Consider the following 25,216-nt stretch of genomic DNA (forward strand, 5'->3'; position numbering starts at 1 on the left):
CCAAAGTTTTTGAGTTGATGCGTGTAATCGACCCCGATCCCAGCGATCTGCGGCGCTCCTCGCTTTTACAGGTACTCGATGCGCAATAGCAACAGGAAGAACCACGGGTCTGACGTGTGCACAGGTGCCCCAGCTTCGGAAACTCGGCGGTCTATCTTACTCGATTAATTAATTTCGGATTCACGAGCCCGGAGACGTGCTGCTCTTGGAGCGGGCCCTGGTGTTGAAGTAATTTAGGTTACGTAATGAAATAGAAGGGCTAGGTTATGTGTCGAACCGAGGTCGCACTTGACACGGCCGCAGCTAAACTTGATCGTCCTCCGGTGAACAATCCGGGACCTTCGAGTAGCGGCGGATATCAAGGACACAACGTGAGCATCACACATCCACAGTTTTGAAGGCACACCCAAAAAAAGGGATAAGCTCCCTTGGGTCACGGGCGTGGGTCGTTAGTAGGTCTCGGGTGGGGCGAGCGTAAAGCGTGTTTGAAGCGTGTCTGCAAAAAAACCGACGCCTTCGAAACGAACCGTTTGTGATGAGCCACGGATGACGGATGATCCCTTGGTCCAGACGACGCTCGGCGCTGGGCGACTGCCGGCCGTGATGCACGATACTTGCGTCTTGACACCGGCCGTCAGTGTCTCCCGGAGGCCCTGCATCCGCACGAACAGTGGTGGCACTGTGGAAGAAACCCGAGAGATCAGCATTAAAAAACGGCACACAAACAATCGCGCACACACACACAAAATTGGGGGTCTTGCCGGATGCTAGGCCGGGCCGGGGCCAGGAATTATCCCAGGAAAAGTGGGCACGGGTTGTCGGAAAATGGATGTTGTTTTGTAACTAATTGGATCGAAACTGACAGTGATTGAAGCGCGATGTTTTATACACGACGGGGTCACCACCGAACCAAGGCAGCGGCAGGTAGGTAGCATCGTTAATGGTGGCCAAAAGTATTGCTTCCCTTTTTTGGGGGTGGATTTGTTGTTTGATTTTTTTTTCTTCTTCTTCCGCGGGATCTGCTTGGGGTTTTCATGGAAACTCCCCGGCGTCGGCCGTGACGAAGGTCGCCGTGCGATGAAATGCCACGGAGCCCACGGTGAAAAACGGGGTATCTAATTTATCAAATAACCCGGCGATCTTCGATTTTCGGTGCGCCGCTCGGAACCGACGCCCGACCGGATAGGGCGATGAAAAATGGAATCATGAATTAATTATACCTGACCCCCATAGAGTGAGAGAGAGAGTCAGAGTTTAAACAGGCCACGACTCCATGGTTAACGCATTGCAGAGGCTTTTAATAAACAACAGATTGATTAGGCATGGCTCCCGCAAGGATCATAGCCGGCGAACCGTGTTTGGGCGAATAAAGGTGTCGGAAAACCGAAAGCAAACAACTGACGCCATGTTAGAAGGTGTCTGTGTTTCCCTCTCAAGTGATTGACAGCTAAGTCTTCAGTTTTTTTTGTCTATTTCATCCTACAAGTCGTCTAGCATCTTTCGGATGTTAAGTCAGGATAATTTTAATGTAGCGTATCCATTTATTTGTAACTATCCTAGCGCAGTTAGTCACATACCTTAGGCAGATTGTATGATTTCTACTTCATGGTAGCAGTTTAACTTCGCTCGCCGCCAAGTAAGGTGTCAAACTTCAATCAAGAGTCGCATAGATGTAGTCGGCATCTCATTTAGGCAACCTCTGGTCAAAGCAACTGTTGCCTTTTCGCTAACAACATTTACTAGCATCGCTTACTGAGTGTCGTCAAACTTGAAGAAAATGCGCATGCTCAGCCAAAAATATGTACTTAAGGTACTCCTTAGCATAGTTCATTTTTTTATCGACTTCACTTAAATTCAGGGGTTCAATCGTCCAAATTACTCTCCATTTTAAAGGTTGAAATAAGTCGAATGACTATTAGGTCAATTATCAAACCAAAATCATCAACTCTGATCAATCACTTAGAGAGTTTCGTTTCATTGCTAACGTGGGCCAGTCCTGTTGAGAAGTCCGCCATGTGGGTTAAGTGCTCCTAGGTCCTCGATCGAGCACCCTACACTGCCGTGTCTAGAATTGTTACAAACTTCTTTCCTTTTCAAATTCATTGGGTCGGGATCGGCCGCATAAATATGTCGTCAAGTGGCTCGGTCAATCGGTCACGATTAAACCCACAAATTGGAGACGTGCCCAAGCGGGTCCATTGCTTCCATTGGTATCCAAGAGTGCGTCTGTGTGTGTGTGTGTCATTAGATGAGGAAATAAAACTCTAAACTGCTGCGCCAGCCGGATGTGCGCAGGGAAAGATAGATAATGAACCGAGCAACCGGCTCTGCGACATTCTGGGTGTTCCCGGTCCGGATGTCAAACGCTGAAGCTGCTGACGCCGGAATCGAAATAGATCGAACCCCGGTAAACATGAAGTCCCGGGTTCGATCCCGGGTCCCAGCTCCGTTTGACAATCTTCACACCAAACCGCCGGTGGTTTTTGGTCCGGTGTTGTCGGGCGTGGGGCCAATGTTTGGTTTTTCAATGTTTATGCTATGCCGCAACCGAGCATCCTAGCACCAGCATCCAGAAGCCGTTCCGGTCTATCTGGCCGCGTACAAATATAGATTAGACTGCGGACTGGGTGTGTGAGGGATGTGACGTTGGCGAGTGGTGAGATATGACATCCTCGAGTGTTGCAGAGGGTCCCCTAGTGACTGCAGACGGTAGCGATGGTCTTGCATGCCCCACTCAGGCCAAGATTTGGGTCGCTGCTCATGGTGGCTGACGCCCAATGACGCCCGTTAACTACCAGGGGCGATGGACACGATGGAACTCCATAAAGGGGCAGCAATAGCCCGAAGCCAGCGCTACGGGGCAGAAGATGGGGCCATCATAAATTCTTCTATCGCCGTTCCATAAAACCTCTCTATCCAGAGTGCGCGCTCTGTGGGCCTCTCCGGGGACACGATTCAATTATGATGCGTTTTCGGGTTGCATGTTTGCATCGAGACCCGGGGTTTTATTGTTCCCGTCAGCAACATCATAATAGCCGTCATGGTGGTGGCCGTTTCGGTTGCGGAACCATTAGCGGCGCTGCGTATCGTAAAACCGCGGAGGGTCTCCAATGTATTGGCGAGCACTGTCCGATAGATGGCGCGCGGCTCTAGTGACTCTAGCGCGCGTCATAAAATGGCATCATTATCAGCGCGGCACGACACTTGAGCCAGAATTTGTTGTTCCCTTGTTACTATTGCGAACACACTCTTTTGGGGCGAACGAAGGAAACTTCTCAATCCGAGAACATCCGGTGAAAGGTTGTGCCGAGGGCAGGGTGAGTTTCACGCGACGCAACGCGATGAATATGGATGAATTTTGATGAGGGGTTTCCCTCTAAAATAAGGACCCGTTTTGGGGCCTTTCCCGCCATCGTGTTGTTTGTTTTTCCTGCGCTGCACGCGATTCGGGTTTAATGCTTTTTGGCCTGACGAAAGCAACTTATTTATGGCCGTGTTGCCGGTTACCGTCGTGTCACGAAACTGCCATCGTCAGGGAAGTGGACCACGTACCTTTGTCACCGCGGTCTTAAAAACGCGGTCAAAAATGTGCCAACCATCAACACGGCGTCGTAGCTGCATAATTTCTCATTTTTCTATTAAATTTTTAAACCGCCAACCTCGGTTGGGAAGAGCGTCAGCTTGGCAATGGGGTGGCAGCATAGGAACGTCAACGATTTGCCGGGCCGTTAAGGGCCCCGTTAGCGTTGCAGAAACGGAAAGGTTACTGGAACGTGCAAATCAATACGGTGGGACCGACGAATGCGAAATGAAGTTGCAGCCGGTACCGCAAGCGTTGCATCAAATCCGAAGGGCCACCGCTGCTGGGGGGCCACTTGAGCATCTGCAGAGGCGAAGCGTAAAAATTCCAATCCTCCGGTGTAAATCGATTGCGTTCGGTACTGCGGGGCCATGTGGATCGATTTTTACCTTGCTGGCTGGATAGTTACGGCACCCGGTTGGCAAACTGTATGTGACAGAGAGGAAAGTTTATGCAGTTTATGCGCCACTACGAGAGACGGTGCACACCTTTTTAGAAATACAACTCGTTAAGAGGATTGCATACCTTTAGGCGTTTAACGTGATTTCAGCGTTTTTCGAACAATGGAAGCGATGCAATCATTTATCGCAAATGCTGCGGCATTCTTCTTCAATCTAACGACGCTACGTGTGGTAATCATCGCTAACTTCACTTTTATGCCTCCTAAATAAACCATTGCCATTTCAAAAGGCTCACGTTTTTCAATTCCAAACACTACAACCACACTTGATGCATGCTTAACGGCTCATAAAACATTGCGAAACACTCCTTGTGAGAGCACCTAGCGCAAAGGGAGGGAACGTAGCAAAACGGAACCACTGCGATACTTCCAAGGTACCGTCAATCCACGTTTGAGTCCACGCGCGAGTTGATGGTGTTTATTGCGTGCCTTCGGCTGATGGCAGCAAGGATCAGATCAGATCTCGACCCAATCCGAAAGCAATGTCGCGCACGTGAGAAGTACGCGCCCTACGACGACCTGTCTCGTCCCTTGGTCGCATGACCCACCGGTCGGTGGCGATGCGTTCCAATTTGTTCCGTGCTCCGCACCGTGGCTGCGTCGTACCGAATGCCAAAACTATTTGCTTTTCGTTACCAGCCTTTTTGCAGCCTGTTTTCGCTTCGCGCCAGGACCGAGAGGCGGGCGCTCCAGCAACACAACGATCCGCTCCGATGCTATCCGGGAGTAGGGTGCATGATATGTTTGCCAACGACACGGACATGATGCGCGCCCGCTGCTGCTGCTGCTGCACACTTCAAGCTGTATCGTGCCATCCGTTTTGGACTGGCAGGTTCGTCAATGCACACGTTTCAATTTGCAGCAAACGAAGGAAAAAGAAAATGAGGAGTCACAGAACCAATCCGCCCCGTGAAACGGGAGACCTGGGGCCCTCTGGAAAAACTCATCTGCAAGGGATTTTAAATGGTACAGCCCCGACGACGAAGTGCAAACAAGGCCGGGGTGCGTTGCCACGGGAACCGGGCCAGGATTCGCCCACGGAATCCCCCGATGCGTTCGCGCGAACTTAAGTCTCATCCCTGTGCCACGAGGACGTGGTGCGTGAAGGTATCGGTACCAAAATGTGAAGCTGAAAGGTGAAAAAGCATATCAATCGGATTGGAATGCCCCGATCGTCGCCAGATTGCGACCCTGGTGCCCCGGTCGTCGGGTGTGGGATCACCGTTGGAAATTGGTCGACAAAAGCGGCGAAGATATCATTCTCCGGCAAACGATGGTAATTTCTGATCCCATTTTGAGCCGTTCCCGAGGAGTAAATTGAGTTGGATGCGAAAGCATCTTTCGCAATTATTTTCGCCTGTTTTCTTCTGTGTGGAGCGAGCGTAAGACGTGGATTAATGAAACGAGTTCCACGGATGCGGAGTGTTATGCTGGGCCTTTTTTTGTGCCTTTCCATTTCGTGTTTACCGTTTTTCTACTTCTTTCAGCACGACCAGGCTCTAATTTCGTAGGCTTTTCGTGTTATGATCGTGTATGGTTTCCGAAAGAGCTCCATTTCATGGGATGCCTTAGCTCACCTGGTTCAGGTGAACTCAGCACCGATGCATCTGATCAATTCATGAAAGATTGTCAAATGTGTAGCCACGCCATCGTCGTCAACTTTAATGGTAAGGATCGTTTCATGAACGTTACATTTACATTAATTAAACGCGGTCGTACTTTGTGAGTCGTTCTTTCTTTAGCTAGAAAAAGCCAGTTGCGTAAACAAAAAATATGAATGAAAACGGACCATTACAGAGCTGCTGGAAGCGCATATTAATGACCTGCTAAAGGTCAGCTCGAGGAAAAAACAGAAACTCATCGCAAGAACCGCACACTATCAGGCGGCAAATTGCTCGACTTGAGGCTTGAGCCGCCACTTACCGGAGCAGCCACTCTCACCGGGATCCGATAGTCCGCCTTGCAACGTTCGACATTCACTGGCTCGCTGGTGGGCAAATGTTTCAATTTTTAATTAACACTCATCTGGTGCTCGATTTCACTCCAAGTTGCCCGCTTCCCGGTGCTGCTGCAAGACCTTTTGGTAAGGCAAAGCAGTTGGAAAAGTTACACCCAGCCCCGACACCGAAGGAGGAGCGGCACTCGGGTAACACGGGGCAACTGGTTCCACGGAAAGAGCCATCGTTTCGCTCGAAACAGGGCGATGACGGAAAAGTATTGGCAGGAAGTTGTCTGCTTCGCGCAAAAGGCAACAATTTGTTGGGCTCAGCAAACAAGCGGGGGTCCGAAGGAAGTGGTCCGGCGCAGGGTGGGAGCCGGAAAAGCCGATGCTTGTAAACGATCTAATATGAACGCTAATGATTGGAAAAGTTTTGGACTCCGTCCCCTGTAAATTTGGCATCCTGCTCCGTCCTCGGGCCGCTGAGCTACTTACGTTTCATGTCCATCTTAACGGCACTGGAAAGTGGCGGTACCACGTGGCCGTTGCTCGCTTGGCACGTATAGACCTGCGGAAGTATGAAACACACAGAGAGTGAGCGAAACGGGAAGTGAGTGAGACGGGGAAATGTAGTGAAACAAGAAAACGATAAACATTTGTTCATAATTAAAACTTTGCGCCAACAAATACGCCGCCCTCCGTGGCGTTCCGGCGGATCGGAAGACTCCGCTCCGCAGAGAGTTGACGCGTGGAAGATGACGCCTTATTTATGCCCCCTCCCCGAAACGGTAGGTCCATCCGGCCACGCACACACACACACACAGTCAGCCACGCTATCTGGGGTTGATGGAGTCGCCTGGTGGGTCACGAACCTTCGGAGCGTTTTGCCGCGCGAATTGGAGACGCGATTTTCTTGTGCGCAGGAAAATTAGTGAAAATTGCTCCGCACGGAAGGTCAACCACCGATGGCGAAGCGATGATTGATTAGGAGTCTCGGGAGGGCGAGCGAGACGGAGAAAGTTCCGGAAGAAGACTAAAGCGTAGGCAACCGGAAGGCATTCGTGATAATTGGTGGCGATCCGATTTCGGAAGTCATCCGAAAAGTCATCAAAGGAGTTTCGTGGTGACCGAAGCGATGTTCCGATTTTGAGGTTAAAGTAAGGTTGAGCAAACTTATCGATTCCTTATCAGTCACGCAAAATGCGGTTGATTAAAGGACTAGTTTTTCGACGTTTTAATGATTGTTTCTAAGGATGCTGATTAGAATGGAGCGTCGACTATGCAACGCAATTGTGCCCCGTTTGTGTTCGATCCCTAAATCTATGAATTTAATTATGCCAGATTGGAATTCCCACACCCGAAAAGGTGAGATTAAAATTTATGGTTCCCACCACCGTGCACCACGTGCAATGGTTCTCCATTGTGTCGACCTCTAAGGCCAAACAAACTACGCTTCCGGCTTCCGGCATCACAACAACCGGCTGCATTTGTACGGCGCACCGTTGATCGGCCAATAAATCAATCCGGAAAGGATTGTGCGCCAGCTTCAATGGCCAACAATGGCAGACGGGAGATAATATATTATACCGGAGGCTTTTCCAAGGCTTAGCCTTCGGCCGCCGGATATAAGCAAAGCGGATCTTCGAAAGCCAATCGATTCCGGTTGGGGCTTTGATTTCAATTTTTCAACATTGAAAAAGGCGACGTAAAACAATCATATCTATCACGGCGCAGCGCCGGCTGGCGGGCAGATAACGGTATCCGGTGTGGCAGGATTTTATTTGATCACCGTAAATTTGGCTTCGACAGAAACTATCTGACTTTCCGTCTCAATCGGCACGGAATAATCATAAAGATATGTTGACCGCCATCGACCGGAACGTTATCATCGTTATCTTCATCCTCACCATCACCATCATCATTATTATTATTAGCATCGTGATTGTGGGCCAGTTGTTTGTTCGCCGATCGAGCAATGGCGCTTTGCGTCCGAAAACCACCAGGCGCCTCCATTTGGCGGCTTTACAAATGACGTCGCCCCCCCCCCAAAACCAGGATATCCGGCGTGGTAGAAAACTTCGTGTGCGTGTGTTTGTGTAAATGGCTCACACGAACGCCCCATGATCCGACGCCAGCCCCTAGGCAAAGTTTTCTGGCATCACCGCCCGTTCGGGAACACTCTAGCTTCGCAGGAAGAGCGAGCGGTGGCATAAGATGTGATTATTTTGAACGGTGGCCTCACGCACACTTCCCGAATTCGACAAAAGAGCACCAACGCAAGCACCACAATCTAATCGTCGAATTCCGGGGCCCAAATCCGGGGTTCCCGGGGCCACTCCGTCGAGTGCCCCAGAGTCCAGAAAGTTCGGCCTTGGATGGATGGATGAATAAAGGTTTCTCGGTTAATCAATCAACCGTGTGCTTAACCTGGCCGAAGGGTCACGCTCACTGTGAAGGGTTTTTGGTTTTGGTTGGCTGGACTTTCTTTCTTTCTTCGTCCCGGTTTGGTGGCTTCGTCCCGATTTGCTAAGCCCACCCCGCCACCAGGATCTTGAGGTCAGGCGGATTGTTACGAACGTCGAAGTTGCTCGCCGCTAATCGCTTCCGTGGACGTGAAAATGTGTTTCCTCTGAAAGTGGCCAACTGGCTGGCTGGCTTTTCCATGCTTCAGACATTTCGGGCCCCGTGCTTTCCTTTCATTCCCCAACCCGAATCCGGCCGTTTGAGTAGAACGTCTTTTTCCAGCGCTTTGAAACTCGATACCATCGATAACGGGGAATTTCGGGGCAGTCAGGTGTGTGTCTTTACAAACTTCCATTGACCGCCACAGGGAACGCAAAAGTCACGTCCAACAGTCTGATGCAATAAGCGCGCACACCCTTCAGTTACCTTCGGTGAGTACGCTTTCAAAAAGAGAGCGTTTGTTTGCCCACCGCCCCCAATGAGAATCCTTCGAGTTCCTGGCATGCCCGCCTGGCGAACGCGGGCTGTCACTTGTAAAACGGCTTAAACAACCGGCCGACCGCGCCGCCATTCGGTAATCCAATTGTAAGGGTCACGACGTCGAGGGTCGAGCAAAATGCCGTCAAAGGCGGTTAATGGGCAGACGAGCATGTTACGGCTTACTCAGGTCTCACGAGGGGCTCAGGAGGGTCACTCGCCACAAGAAGGTCATCACCTTACCTCCCCCACAGCGGGGTGGCAGCTCAGAGGGATTGTGCAACTATTTGCCGGTCCGTGGTAGTCCGGTTTCTGTCAACACGAAAACAATTGAAGTAAGACCAGAGTCCGCCACAAAAACTTGTAACAGGAGACCACCACAAGAGTATTTCAGGGTTTCGGTTTCTCCGTGTGAGGGGTTTAACAACATTTCAATTATCGATGCAGTTTGACAGTAATTGCTGGGGAATTGAAGCCGCCGTTTCAAAGGTGTTCCCCGCTGCTGGGAAGGTGAAAATGAAACTCGTGACGGTCGCGTTGGATCGGCCTAGCTCCGGGGCTATTACCTCACGCTTGAACGAAGTGTCAAAAACGACCATATAAAGCACTCGTCCCCTACAAACAGGGACACAGGTATCATTTATGACAGTTCCTGTTCCATCTAACCCCACGCTTGGCTCGGAGAATACAAAACTCCAGGGAAATTACCGTTGGCTGCATCTAACCATCGTCGCCGGTGGACATCCTGTCACTGGAGCGGATGTGTCGCAGTGACCACGCGGGGCCGAACATCATTTTTGCAAATTGCCACCAATTCACCGTTAGTGACTTTCTGGCGCCCGTAAGTTTCTGACAGCCGCCCGCCCGCCTGCCGAAGCGGTGTCAAACATGATCAATCATGCTCCCCACGAGAGCAGACTTCCGTCCCCGGGGTGCGGGCGCACATTAGCATAAATGTGCCCAATAAAACTCGCATCATCGTGCGGATCTACAAAATACTTATCATCCGCCCCGAACCGATAACTTACCGAATGCAGATCATGGCGCGACAGTTTCTCCAGATAGAGAACGTTCTTGACGGTGCCGTCCGGCAGCACCAGGCTGGAGTCGTCGAGCAGGGCGTGCTCCCGCCACCAGGTGACCTTCGGCGTCGGTTGGCCCCCGGTCGAGATGCACGTAAGATTGACGTCCGCATGCTCGCGGTACGGACCGACGACGTTGTTTAGGACGGCCGCCCCGAGCTCGTCCAGAATCGTAATCTTCGACGGTGGCACTGCGGTCGGAAGAAGAAGGGCATAAGCAGAGTGGCGTTGAAAAATGTATCGCAGGCGTGTGGCACTGAAGTGAGGAAGATAAATGCTGATAACATGCTAACGAACGCGCGGAACGTCTTCATTCGCTGGAAAAGAAGCGCAAGGAGTTCCGTTTTTCTTTCTTTCTTCCCCCAGCGAGAAAACACAATTTCCGTCGATCGGGGGCTTCAGCTGACAATGCGCAATGCCGACGGCAACACAGCGGGGCGCCTTGGTTGGACACTTACCCAGCACGTCCAGGTCGATTCGGCAGTTTTTCGTGGGCGATTTGTGGAAATCCACTCGGCACCTTTAAGGATGAAGCCGCATGAAGATCGTATCGGAAAAGAGAGAGAGAGACGAAAACGTGAAGAAATTGAATAAAACACAGCCAGGAAACATGAAACGGTCCCGTTAATATAGGGCAGGTGTAAGCTGCGTCACCCCAGATCGCGGGGATTACGCTTAATACGCGCGGTCCAAAACGGGGGCTGGCCACAAAAAGTTAGAAAGTTATTAAAATCAGATACTAAACGGACGAATCAATAAAGCGAAACTGACAACATAATCGGCCCGGGTGCTAACGCAACCCGAGGCCGGCTATCGTAGCGACCGAGACGCAGATCTTATCCCCCTCTTCCTTGCCACTGAGCCATGTTACCGATACCAGGAAGCGTGACTTATTGCAGAAAATCCGTCTGAAGGAAGAGAGAAAACGTTGCGAACGGAGCGGACGGTGCGACTTTTAATAAAATATTAATTCTGTCTCAAAAAGAAACCAACAACATTAAGGATCATCTTGTTGTGAAACTAGTTAGCCTTTTCAGATCCTTCGCGGGCGGGCGAAAGGAACAGGATACAGGAGCATTTGTTTTCAATCTGTTGATGCAAAAGCATAAAAAGTTGCACACACAAAAACAGCCTTTCTGCGCCGTCGTGCGTCATGTCCCGTGGGTTTCTTATCGCCATCTCGGTATGCTTCGCCCATTCCGCCTGTCCTTCTCAGCGTGTTGCTATGGCTGCTATAGTGGGCCCGGCCCGGCCGAAGTGAGAACTTTTTCTTTGACCCACTTTGAGGTCTCCTCGGTACATCGCTTGTTGTGTAAAATATTGTTTCGCACACACACACACACAGTGAACGCGAGCGAACGGTTGGATGCAATCCTTTTTGTGCTAGGCCCTCTTTTGGGTTTTATGCAAATATTTGGCCAAACCGGCGGGGGCCAACAACAACCTCGAGAACCGCGAGATACTAACCGAACCGGCACCGAATCGATCGATGGGCGGCGGCGGTGGTAATATCGCGTGTCCTTATTTCCTTTTCAGGTAAGACACGTCGATTGGATTCGTACAGCTTTTTTTTCTTCACCGATTTATCCGGTTTCCAAAAAGCATCGTTAGCAAAGTGGAGCACCCTTTGAACCTGCCTTGCGGCGGACGAAGGTACTAAGGGCAAGTACAAGATGATACCGTAGCAGCAAAGTCCCGACAACCCAAATGGAGCCCGCCACTCAAAAAGACAGAGGACACACGCCGGTAAATATCACTTTTAGGTTGGATTCGGGAGGATGGCCCTTTTCGGAAACGACGGCACTACGTTGCACCGCAAGCGCCGTTTTTGGTGTCCTTTTTCGTTGTGTTGTTTGTCACGTGGAAACTTTTGGGGAATGATTTCCTGGAGGATTTGTTTTTTTGTTTTTCGATCGCCGCATGCTGCGTTCGATACACACGTCTTGGGAACAGAAAAGTTTGTTGTGTCTTTGGTTTTGGTTCGGGGACACTTTTGGGCTTTCGGGTCACAGTAGGCGATTTGGTTGATTTCAGGCATCCAGCCAACCAGCGCGCTTACTGAGCACTATGGGGTCGTTTCGTGCGTATTGCGAATTAGTTTTCTTTGTGAAGCTTCTAATATCAAACTGTTTAGCGGTCGGTGGATAAAGTTAAAGAACGTCTTTATCATGAAAATGATTGCATTATTCGCTTAAATTAAAGTAAAAAGCAAACGATATGACTTAAAAATTCAACCCATTGATTGAAAGTAATGAAACTGGAATGAAAGTAAAACTGGTAAAATAGAGTGTAAAAATGCATTAAAAAGAACGGCAATTAGCGAATAGAGCCTTATTATTTTCGGATACCCTGATAGTGATTTGGTCGGCTAGGTGTTGTCGCCAAAACTTTCACTACGACAGAGAGAAACAGAGAGAGAGACAAGGCGACAGAGAGACAGCGAAAGTGTGTGTCCGGTCGAGAAGGAAATTGGATTTGAATATTTTAGGCAACACCGTGGAGAAAAGGCAACCAACTGGCGGAAATAAAAGAAAAGGGTGCCATCCATTTAGGAAACGGACGATACTGACAACCGGGCCGGCCAAGGCAAGAGCATAATGTTGCCCTGTACTGAAACCCACCGTGAAATACTGCGCCATCGGGTTGACCTCCCTCAGGGGGGTCTCGCCTTCGAAGCCGCCGACGAGTGCCGGGGAAATTCCCGACAACAACAAGTAAATCTTACTTTCTCCCCGCACACGCACACACACACACACGCACGAGCGTTCCGGACACGGGGGATAACGAGAAATAAAAAAAGGGTTCTGGCCGTCGCCAAGGGTATTGAATCGTATGGGAGGTACGGTAAAAAGAAAAAAACAATGTTCGGTAAGTGGTCGAAGTGGTTGTGTTGAAAGGATTCAATCGCCGTCGGGGCTCGGGGTGATTCCGGACTTTTCGGAACATTATGCTGATGGTGGTTAATACGGAACCATACTGTGCCAACCAACCGGAGAAGGCCCAAAAAGTTGGTTCCGAACAGGCAGAAGTTCCATCGTGGTTGGGCGGAGCAGGCGATACTTGCCTTCACGTTTTTCATCTTTGGGCTCTTCCGACGACCCAACGATGCTGGCTCCTTCTGCCTCGCTCTCGAAGATGATTGACTCGAGAATTCATGTTGATTTGACGAGTTTTTATTTGATTTTTCGCTTTCCCTTTCTCGAGTCGATTGTGTCGTAATTTTTATTACCGGCTCGAGAGTTTCTTCACTTACGCCACCGCCCACCCGCCATGCTTATGGCCCGCTATGCGCCACCCACGGCACATAATGTAATCGAAACTATTGGACCGCAAATTGAAAAAAATAAAAATAACTGCGCCCCAAAGGAGTGTTGAAGAAATAAAAGTTGGCGATGTGTCGGCCGAAACACTTCGGAAAGGGGGTTATCAAATAAATATCGGGATATTGGTTTCCGTGTTCCGATCCTGGGGCCCCGGGCTGCGGGCAAAGCGTGCGCTCCGGCCAAATTCCAATCATTCTGTCGGTGAAATCATTGCGCGTCCGGAAGCTTACCACCTTCGGGCTCGACTGGCGCCCGAATGCGTAAACTCATAAAATCTTATGAAACGCCACCATATTTGTATTTCGCACCCTGCGAGTCGATCGAGTCTTCGGTCGGTGAAAAGTGTGCAAAACTCACACCACACGTGGCCAGGCCCAGCTCTCCCCCAGCGGGAGAGTACTGAGGGCGTCATGCCAATAATGGTGCAACATATCTTTTCACCTTTAGCGCCTTATGTGTCAGGGGGCGCCGAACAGCGGTGGCCGTGACCGCCCCCGGTGGGGTTTTATCCTGCACCATTACGCGCTATTGCCACATCACACGCCCTCGCCACCCGCAAGAAGGAGTTGGTATCAATTCCTGCCGACTTTCTCCCTCCGCGAAAGGGTTGGTGGCAAAAGGTAACCGCAACTACCGGCAGCGGCGGCGGCGGCCTGTAGTTTACTGTTATGGGCGTACACGGAGGACGCCCGGGCAATTTCTGCAATATCCTGGGGTGCCCCGCGGGTGCTGAGACATAGAAAAAAAACGAGAAGGTCAAAATGGCAAAGTGGCGATTGAATTCTTTCCCGTCTTCCGGCCTTCGGTGGTTTCGTTGGAAAATTGAGGTTTCTGCGGAGAGGCGTTCGAGCATAAGAAGCGCTTGGAGTATTGGAAAAAACGAGCAAAAACCTACAAACAAACAAACAAAACTCAGCGCCCTCTGGCGATTGTATCGGTCGATTGCAGGGAGGCAACTTTTGATTTCGCTTTCGCCATTTGCCGGGTTTTAGTGTCGGAAAATTGTCCGGCTTCGGCATCGGAAAACTTCCGCCCACTGCGTCGATGCGAATGGGCGCCCACTATCGGTGCGCATCGGGGCCCAGGGTGGGGGGGGGGAAGCTTCTTCCCATCCACCGTTGATTGGATCGTCGAAATGTGAAAGTCGTGCGCGGCCAGAAGTGTCCGGCCAAAAATGCTGCGTTGCAGCAAAAAAACGGCATCGGCCGCTTCTTCGATCGGGAACCGCATCGGGCATCCGGTCCCAAATGGTGGTACTTTCGGTGGTAATTTTGCTCGGCCCGTCGCCCGACTACTTCCGGCTCTAATCGGCAGCATAAGTTAATCTGCACCTTACACTGTGTAACACGGCAAATGGCGGCCGGAATTGCGTTTAAGAGTTTGCCCAAAATAACGCAACACACCAACAAAAAAACGAGAGAAACAAGAGATAAATGTTAAGTAAACGATTGCACTTCGGAGAAATCGGTTCCCCGGTCGGATGGTGGAAAAACTTTTACGATTATCCGGAAAATAACCCAGCTTGGCACTTCGGACCGGTCAGTGGCGGACTGAAGTGGGACCGAAATTATGCCGCCCCCGTGTGTCTCCAGGGAGTGAAATAAATTTTAAACACCGTAAATACGTCCAAATAAAGTTATCCTATTTCGATGAAAACTTTGGCCGATCGCCGGGTGCCGGTGTCTACGGCTTTTGGTGCTACGATTTGGGGATTTTAATTACACCTTCCCCGGTGATGGACTTGCCCGGAACAGCAGGGTGTTCCGAAGGAGTTTCTGCACTGATTGCAGAACTGTTTCAATTTTATTTTGCGTCGGTCAGCGAGTAGTTGGGCCGGTAAGTCATTTAGCAGTTGAATTGAACTGTGATTTTCATGTGAAGTCTGTGAGATGATTGTGGTCTTAACAGCCTCAGGCTCAAAGCTATCCTTCCGAGGATATTTTGGTCAAAATAAGATAAAACACTTTAAAATGAGCAAAAAGGGGATCGAAGACTTTGTTTAAATGGCACTTGTTTCATAGAATGTATCAGATTCCAACAATTCGTTTGGTTTATGTAGTCTACGTGGTCTATCAATTGATACTTTCACTTCAATCGGAAACAAAAAATGTCTCATTTCGTTATGTCACCAAGAGTTTCTAAAATCAAATGTCTGAAGCAACCTATTATTCGAAAGACTCACAATCTAGGCCATTAAAATTACATCCATAAGCATTAGCAACAATTGCCATACATGACGACATTCTGGAAGGTAGACATTCTGCAAAGACCGAGTTTGGACGGAGAAGATTTACGTTGCCTTTTGAAGTATCAGTCCAAATAAAGAGCAAGTTGAAAACAAATCTAAGGCATATTAGAAAAATGCCTTGATGTTGGGAAACTTCCTCAGTAAGGCGCATCAATACCTAGGCGAAAAAATGGCATTTAAAACTTTTACCAACTTTTGATTGACCAACGTTCAACTTGTTCCACTCGGTCCAGGGACACGTTCGGTCCGAGGTTCGGCTTCTTTGCCATCTAAAGAGAGCACAATTTCGCGATTCGCGTAACAATGCGAAGGTCACCGCGTCACCCCGGCAGTGCATTTTCCGCATTTCCGGTGCCCCACTGCCATCGATTCGCATTTGATTGATCTTATGGCTTATTTTATGGGTTCGCTCGCCAAATTCCTTTCTGATTGCAAAACCCGGTGCCTCACCGGCGGGAACGAATGATGGAGAGATAAAATGGCGGCGGTGGCCCCCGACAGAAGATGATTCGCCAGATGAAACTAGTCCGATGAAACTACGGGGCCATCCACGATAATGCCGCTGCCCATTCGCAACGCAGCTCACGTCCGGACCGTACACTTTGTCAGCCGTGAGCCGTGAGCGGTTTTATGGGCACTTTTTGCGACTAGCGCCAGGTGAGCCGAAGGCCACACCAGCCACATCGGTATGTAGCCAATCGCCACTCTCTCGGTCGGTCTAGCTAGCCGGAGGTGGCTAAGTTTCGCAACATCTCGTGCCGCCGCTTACCTGTACAGTCCGGCATCCTCCTGCTTGACGCCCTTTATCCGCAGGGCCGGCGGGCTGGTGTCGTAGTAGAAGTACGCCTTCGACTTGAGGACGGCCTCGTCCGACCAGTGGATCGCCTGCTGCAGGCTTTTACCCCGTGCGTCGAAGCTGGAAGAAAACAAAATAAAGGGAAACGGATAAAATAGGATGAATACCTTGCGACGTTCGCGGCAGAAGGGCCAAAACGAGCGTCGGTTGTGTTCTGGTAGTGGCGGCTGCCGACAAGTCGAGGCGCCAAGAAGGATGCCAACGGAACGGAAATAAGCTGTCGAGTGTCGCGACGTGCGAACCAACGCGCGGCCGTCAGGATGCCACCCGGTCCCTTGGCGGAGAACTCGGTTTCAATAAAATCCAAGTGTTGATCACTTGCGTAAACACGGCCAATGGATAGCCGGGAACGGAATTCTCCAAGCGTTGCTCTGCTCCAAGGGTTGCTAGGTAATGTACAGAAAGTGACACTTGGCAACCTGTGTCGTCACCGCCAGCTGCAATCGTGTGCGAGCTAGTCCAACCAAGTGTCGAAGACGCTCGATGGTGCAAACAGAAAGGAAGTCGATATCGGCGTCCATTAGATACAAGTTGATGAGTTCCACACTGAACGCCGACCGGCCCGAGAGTCGATAAGATTTCCAGCACGGGAAATAGAACTTGGGCGCACCGGCGGAGATCACGGGCAAGCAAAGATTTGGAGGTAAGTGGTCCGACCGTTGGCCGGCCTCTAATGCCGGGGCCTGCAATAAATACCGCTACAGCTTTGGCGTCTCCATCCCATATCCAATTTGGTTGCCCATTTTTGGGCCATTGTTTGCCGTCCGGGAGGTCCGGATAGATTACGGACTTATGGGCTAGGCAATAGAAATTATCTTTCCACAGCCTTGCACCCGGACGGGGCTACCAAAGCCATCGCGTATCACAAAGCTTATCGCCCGTAGGCTCGCTATCGGTGGCCAGGTCGCTGCACACTAGCCAGACCCAGCACGGTATCTAGTCCAGAAGGGCTCCCACTCAGAGGGTGCGTGTCCCCTGTATAAAATTGATAGTACCGAACGGATTTAGAGGCTAATTTATGATAGGGACCTCACCGGTGTAAGCAAACTGTGTAAGTGAATAAAACAGGTTAAGTGCGGCATTCGATAACGGTGGGTTGTGACACTCAAATTGAGGGCCTTCCTTTCGGGCCTCTAATGGGACGCTGAGTACGGGGCCCGTTCATTCCTTTACGACTTTCCCACGTAGCATCGGCTTTCCGCGACGATGGACTACTATGATTGACTATCAATTTTACCTCCGCTCCATTCGTAAACTACTTATTGATTTATTTTCAGTAATATGCCATTACGCGGACCCTGGAGTTCTTGGGGGCCACTCGTGCACGCGGAGATTGTTACAACGTTGCCCGGTTGCTTCCTCCAAACCATTGGCGCTGCGCGTAGCTGGCACGTCTCTTTAACTACATGTTTATGTCGCCTCTCAAGCCAGCAGAAGTACCCCCGGGTCGGGTCAGGCGGCCCTTACCCGGGTGGAGGGCGGTGTTTATGCTCAAAGGCACGCCGCCTCGGCCGTGGCGTATTGTTTGCGCTGTGCTGCATGCGTGTGTGCCGCAGCGGACCCCGCCGGTGGTGTGATCGATTGATGGAGAGGAGAAGTTTACAAATAACAATCACCCGGTAGCATAAACATAGGGCGAACGCGACATTACGACTGTGGCTCCCCTCCGACAACGGCCGGGCCCGTTCCGGATGTAAACGCGCTCCGGCAACAACAACAGCGCGTGGAAAGTGAAACAAGCTGCTCACGGTATTTTAGGCTGCAGGGAGAAAATTCAGCACTCGTCAGTGGCAGCGGCAGCAGTCACGGTGTTTAATGAAGCCATTAATTCCGGTAACCTCACCGGCAACGATATTAATTTGAGTGATCGAACGACTCAGCCCCGGAGGTGCCGGAGAATCCGCTGCGAGTAAATAAACGGCTTTTGATGTTTGATGATGGCGAAGGCAAATAAAATTATCTTCCCATACGATCAAGATTTGCGTGCTTTGCGTGCGCGCTCGCGATACGATGTCGCACCGGAAACCGGAGTCAGTTGCGCCGGTGACGGCAATAAACACTAATCGGACCAATGTAATATGCGAAAATTGTGTAACATTATCTGATTTTTATGCTCGGTCCCTCAGAGCGAGAGAGCTCAATTTTATTCTGCTCATTTGGAGCATTGCAGTAGAGTCTTTTATAGAAAAAGAAATCGTCATTTTATAGCGAGTGAATCATGTCGCAAATGTATTTTAAAGTCCTTTTTTAGATGTCTTCGGAAATGTGTTTTTTGAACTTGATTTATTGTGACAGTGGGAATCAAGCAAATACGATGAAAGGTTCAATATGCATACTTCACTTCTAGCTTTGTGTAAGAGTCCTTAAGTTTGCAAAACGGTCTTCGTTCTTCCCTGATACTCCTTGAGAATTTAACAAATTGTTTCATTTATGCTAACATTTATGGTGCTACTGCGGTTTCTGCAGTCTTCTAAATCGACTGTGATGTTCCGTGTGACTTCTCGTTACTTTGATATGTCCCAAATATTTAAAAAAAGTGACGTGTTCATCGTTAATCTTGCTTCTTGGAAAAGCATAAGTTGACCTATACGAGAAGCGGAAACACACTGTAACCAGTAGGTCTGTACCGAAACGGAAAGAATTTGATTTGGTCTCTGAGAAAAAAAAAATCATCTAATGGATTTAGATGGGATCACCACAAGAAGGTGCAGGAAATAAACAACTCCGTTGGACTGCGAACCGTCTGGGGCATACCTGGGAGTTAAACAATTTCCCTGCGCCCCGCCCGCAAGGTGGCACAAACATTCGAGGCATCAATAATGAAACAACATCGAGGGTTCGAGCCGGGCGAGATCGATCAATGTTTTGCTTCCGCCACACCCGATGGCCGCCAGAGTGTCCGAAAAAGCGGCAAAGATTGAATTAAATATGATGGTTTACCCATTTCCGGGACACTTCACTCCCGGGTGACATCACACCTGGCCCATTCAAACCAGCCCGCCGGTGAGACAGAGAAACACAGACACCGTGGGACAGAGAGAGCGAAAGGGCACCAATATAAAACCTCGACAACCCGAAAAAAAAATCGAGTGGACTCGGTAATCCGATTAAAACAGATGTCATGCACTGCAGCGGAGCAAACGAGCACAATGTGTGTGTGTGGGTGTGTGAGAGGAGGAAACGGCTCCCGATTGTTTTGTGGGCCCAATGTTTGCAGCTTCACATTTTTCCATGGTCCACCGCCAACGGATGAACACAACATTTTTGTCGATGCGATCAATCGATCGACCGTCGGTTATGCTGAGCGGATGCCTTTGGCGGATGCGGGCGTTGCCGCGGATGATGTGTATTTCGTTTTACTTCCATTTCGGGTTGCCCACAAACTCCCGGAGGTAATCCTCTCGGTGGCGGGAAATTCCGTTGGGAATTAAATTCCACAGAAGAAGTGTTTGCTGAGCGAACGGGGAGCTCCTCTCGCTGCTCCCCGTGATAATGCCACTGGTCCACAGGAACCCTTTTGTTTCGTGGCAAACCGCAGACGATTCTGATGACTAAACGGGCCAGAAGCTGGAACTCCTTCGTTTGGTTGCCCTTTTCTAAACGCCATTTAGCTTTGGCTAGAAATTTGAGACGCCAGGATAGTCACGATGTTGCTCTAGAAAAGGAGTCGGATTAAATTTGACGCCGTATTCAATGTGCTGCCCTCATTAACAGAACATGAAAGTTGTATGATGTTTTAGAGTTTTCGGTTATATCTTTTGCGCTGGGACGGCCGATCTCGGTTTCTTTTACTTTTAAACGTCAAAGAAACACACCTTCAAATTTCTCAAACTCCAAATACTTCATATGAGCTTCGGCCTATGCTTTAACTATTGTTTATGACTAGACCGTTTATGTGCTTGGCTTAGGTTCCTCTTTAGCATCGAATTTTGACTGCTGGACATCGACATGTTGAGCAATTGAGTGAAGTTATTAAAACAGATGCAGTTATTTAAACCTGCATGGAATGCTGTCCCCAATCCACTAACATCATTTTCAAAGTCTATAATTTCGATAACATAAAATGGGTACCTATGAGCCGATCGCCAAAAGAACCTGGTTGAGGCCCACAATCGGCGTTCCGTTCTTATCACACCTCGATTGCGCGCACGGCAAACCACAGGATTATTGACAGGAGTCGCTCAGGGCCGATCCGGAATCACACTCCGCGGGCCGTACATTTATCTGTCTCATCGTATTTGTAGAGTTAACGACCACAGCCGGAAGGTACAGAGGCGAGGCCCGATATGATAAATGGAATCGAACGATCAAAAACCGCTATATTCGACGTGCACGATATTTGCTTGGCAAACAGACTGCGATAGCGGGGGCTCATTGGGGCAGAAGTTTGGGGGCTGTTGGCTGTGTGTTTGATGTGGGATTTTTATCATCCACCCTCTGTGCCTGGACATTCCGGGCCGGACGAACGGCGGGGTGTCAGAGGTCAATTCGTCTTCGGGTTGTGAATAAATATGACTCTTCAATATGACTTTTCCAGCTCCACGTCAACAGCCGTCCGTAAGTCCGTAAGTCCGCGCAGATAACATAGGGCTAGCGCTTCAGTCGTCTTTTTCTTTCGAATTCAATTCAAAAAACACCCACACAAACTCCGTCCACTGGTTGGCCACCATAAAACGGTAGTCTAGAGAGGTTTGAATCCGAACATCATTAGCATTTCATGTGTCACTCGCGCCATTTTACAGCCGATCGTCGTCGAGATTAGGAAGGCGAAACGGACATCCAGCGCGTGTATCTGATCGCTGATTTATGGTCATTTTAAATGCTGCCCAAGCTGGGCCGGCCGAGTTTCGGGCCCGTTCTGTTCCGGGAAAGAATGGCAGCTTTAATGAGGTTATTTTTGTGCGCGATCATCGAGCATCGAGCTCCAAATCCATCGTCTCCCATCGGGCTATCGAGATCGGGTGCCACTCACTGGTCAATGCTCATTGCCGAGCAGTCAACCGATGCGTTTAAACGCTTTTGGCATGTGGTAGCCACCGGCAACTGCCGGCACTGGAAGTGGAATAAATTTTGTATCGATGATAAAGTAGGCACTCGCCAGCTCGCCGAGGACACTCGCCGTGGCAGTTGGCCCCTGATGGGTGAGTGAATTATTCAAAATCAACATTGATCTCCGTATTGACAAAATGTCAACAAGCGGAAGACACGCATGTGCCGTCGGCCGAGCACGGTGCGCAACCCAAGTCCGTCGAGAATTCGTCGAATTTATTTGATTACGATAACGACCCGGGCACGAAGGTGCGTCCAAGGTTCCGGCGTCCACTCCGGCCGGGGTGTCCTGATACACTTTGTGTACCACAACCACAATCTCGAATCCTGCGCTTCACGAGAGACAAGCAATGCGTGTTTGTGCTTGCCTTGCCCGCAGCCTGGTCCCGGGCTCCCGGGCGCTGCATTAGCATTCCGATGTTTATCGCCAGTGATTGCTCTTTCGGGACGCCGGAACTCTCGGCGAACCTCCGAACCGGGCGGGTCGAAGTGTCCTGGGCAACAGAGGACACGCGAAAGCACGGTGCCGACGTCGAAGAAAAACAAATAAACTCCGACAAGCCCGAGTTGCGAGTGAAGGTCGCAACCGAGCGGAGCTCCTTAGGTGGGATCTGTCGGCCGGGCCGGCCGACGGTTTACTTCTAATTTTTTGTCCCTTTTGGCCCTGCTGAACTTCATATCATTGGTTTAATTTATTTACATTGCTCTCGAAAACTGTCACCAGCCTGTCGGCCGACGTTCCGTTTGTTTGACATCTGCTGCTTGCCCCGGGTTGCCCCGAGAGAGAGAGAGATCACCCAGAAGTATATACCTCGAGCTGGAGAGTGGTCCGTGCGGTTTGGCAATCCCGCAGCCGAGGTAATCGCGATGGGAAGTTGTTAAGAACCCGGCCGGTGTTTGAGTTACAGGTCGGACGGACGGACTGCCAGTTTATGCAATCAAGGATTTTTGCTTCCTTTTAACTACGTACGTACGTACGGTCGCTCTCTAACCATCATCTCCGTCAGTTATTTGCACGCGTTTGTTGTTTGCCAAACGGCCCATGGAGGCCCAAGTACTTCTTCACATTCACCGAGATCTGCTTAAGTAGCAGCAGCAGCATTCGCTCTCGAATTGAAGCACCAGGGAAGGCGGAAAAATTAATCCGGAACCAAAACTACCGGGGCGGGCCAGCCTCTCCTACGCAGGCCGCTATCGGAGGTAGACCTGCGCCACGGTACGTACTTCAGAAAGAAAGGCTTCCATACACACTCAGGCTTTTAATCACATAATGGCGAATTTATTTCGTCTCGCTGGGCTCCAATGGCCGACTTACTGTACCGAATGGCGGTACACCGAAGGCTGTTGTGTAAAGGGGCGATTTACTGTCCGAATCGTACGTTATTGCTGGTTCGTTGGGTTCGCCCTATTGTTTCGGGCTAATTGAGTAAGATGCAGAACCATTTCCAGTCCATTTGCCGACTGGCACTTTCACCTCCATGGGATGGGGTGTGTGCTGATGCACTTTCGAGGCGAAGGACTCCAGCTGAGTCGCCGTTAGGCCCTCAGCCGCTGGTCGTTGGGAGCTACTTACGAGTAAATTGGCTTAGTGTTGCCCTCCTTGTACCAGATGACCAAGTAGACCTTGTCCGTCAGCATGGTCATGCTCGTTGGCAGCAGATCGCAGGGCAGCGAAACGTCCAGACCGACCGCCGTCTGCACCTCTATTAGTGGACCTGTGGAGAGCGCGGACAGAAAGAAAATGGAAACGGGTGTGAAAGAATGAATGAAAAATATGACAATTTCGGGTTAATTTGGCGTGATGATGGAGTTCGGACCAGCGACCTCTGTGAGCTAAGGGCATTCCTTATCCACCATTTGCTGGGATTAGGAGTTGGCGTGCCGTTTTGTGGGCAGTAATATGGATTTGGGTTGGAGACGTCACTGTGCGATAGGATGCTTTTCAGTACGGACGTGAAAAACGAAGCATTCCCAATAATTGGGGCGCTTATGAAGAACTTTTTCATAGAATAAATCGTTATGGAGAAACAATTCTTGTGGGAATTACAAGATGTCGATTGTGAAAACACAAGAACACTCGGCTTTCTATAAGCCGTCCGTACGAAACCAAGGGTTATTCCTTCAGAACGCACCACCTTCGGAGTTCGGAGTGATGAGATAAGTCCTAGCAAGACGTGGGACATAAAGTAGAGCAAATGTCAACCGTTCTTGACACCTCCGTTGTATCTGGTTTTGAGGTTTAGACCCAAGTAGCCCTGCGTGCGCGCGCTTACCATCCGACCGACCGACCGAGAGCGACCGAAAAGCTGTCAATTCCGTTGCGGTTGCGGACGTCTTCCGAACGCCGGGCCGGGCTCGGAAGGCGTCAGATTTATAATCCCTGACAAATCCGTGGCGAGGCGGCAAGGCGGCGTGACTGCGGCCCGGTTGTATCACTTTCCATTTCCGAGCATCAATCTTACGGGCGTGGGGCCGTTTATTTCTTTTTGGCTGCTGGCCGCCGACTTCGAGTGACGTTTGCCCGACCGAACCAATCTCGGGCCGTCCCCGATTGCGACCAGACTAGACCAGGAGTGAGTGTGTGGTGACGTAAACACGGCGGCGGATCGCGGATGCTGTGCTCTGCTGACACACTTTCGTCTCGGGGATGAGCATTCTTTTCTGGTTCCCTATCTCCCCAGAGCGTCGCGCTGTCTTGCATGGTAACGAGTGGATGAAGCGCTAAAGCGCAGCCCGGCTGAAGTTGACTCGAGAACTTCGCGCTGAGCCATGTAAATACCGTGTCTCAGATCTTGCCAGCGCCCGGAGCCGACACTGGAGAAAGATGGCCGACAATATGCTGCATGTCAGTCGAAAAATGGGTACCAGCTGGTTGTGGCGGTGGTTTACAGCCCCGGCTGATGGTGATATCTTGGCCATGTATCCTCCTATCATTAACGACTCGCAGGCGTTGGCGTGTGCCATTTTTCCGCGGAAAGCGAAACGCCTGCCTCTTGAGTACCTTTATGCATCGCCCGTGCGCTGCTGTGTTCTTTTGCTGGTAAATCTTTTCTGGCGCCGGCAAGATGGCTGTCGGAGCGAAGATTGTGGGCCGCGTAAGTAGTAGCGCGCTGTAAGTAATACACCTTTAATCTTCTTAAGATGTCATTCAATCTCGACGTGCCAAACTGGATTTCGCACAGTGACTAATTGTCGTCTTCGGGGAAAAATGCTTCGTGCCAAAGCTCACGGTGACACGCAGGGTAGGATTAACAGTTCCCGGGATTCGCAGGGATTTGCAGGGATTCTTGGGCAAGAATTCGAGAAAAGTGTCTAAAATACATTGCACGTTCTGCGGTTCACAACGATAAGAGCTACACTGGCCCACTGGCAGCAGCAGAGTTAAAATGGTCCGAACCTTCTCCTTTTGCACCTTTCGAAACTTCGAGAAGATGGAGCCGGAGTAACAGAAATGGTTCAATTTCCTGTCAATAAACCTTATAAAGATCGAACGCTACTTCTTTACACCAAGAAGTAGGGCTATAACGGGCAGCTTAAATGCGCGGTCGGTGAAGATCATCCGCGGACAGTATCAGAGTAAGTTGTCAGCGATTTGTTGGCACGTTGCGAAGGGCCGGGACTTTGCCACCAACTTTATAGCGTGCCGGGATGCACTTCTGTAACGTCAATTTCCGATGGTCTCCATATTCTTCTTGCCTTATCCTCCCGGGCTGGGGTGGTGTAATAATAAACGATTCCG

At 50.2% G+C, this 25,216-nt stretch overlaps 1 protein-coding gene across 1 annotated transcript in view; it reads right to left on the minus strand.

Moving 5' to 3' along the window:
- Positions 1-25,216, minus strand: part of LOC128269746 (hemicentin-2-like) — a 77,577-nt gene that overhangs the window by 13,006 nt on the left and 39,355 nt on the right. Inside the window, exons 2-7 of the mRNA XM_053007148.1 lie at positions 23,051-23,192; positions 16,342-16,488; positions 10,460-10,521; positions 9,948-10,192; positions 6,475-6,547; positions 528-679 (exon numbers count right to left, since the gene is read on the minus strand). Coding sequence (XP_052863108.1) covers positions 528-679; positions 6,475-6,547; positions 9,948-10,192; positions 10,460-10,521; positions 16,342-16,488; positions 23,051-23,192 — 821 coding nt within the window. The remainder of the gene's footprint in view (positions 1-527; positions 680-6,474; positions 6,548-9,947; positions 10,193-10,459; positions 10,522-16,341; positions 16,489-23,050; positions 23,193-25,216) is intronic.

Source organism: Anopheles cruzii, chromosome 3, assembly GCF_943734635.1.
Source record: "Anopheles cruzii chromosome 3, idAnoCruzAS_RS32_06, whole genome shotgun sequence".
Lineage (NCBI taxonomy): Eukaryota > Metazoa > Arthropoda > Insecta > Diptera > Culicidae > Anopheles > Anopheles cruzii.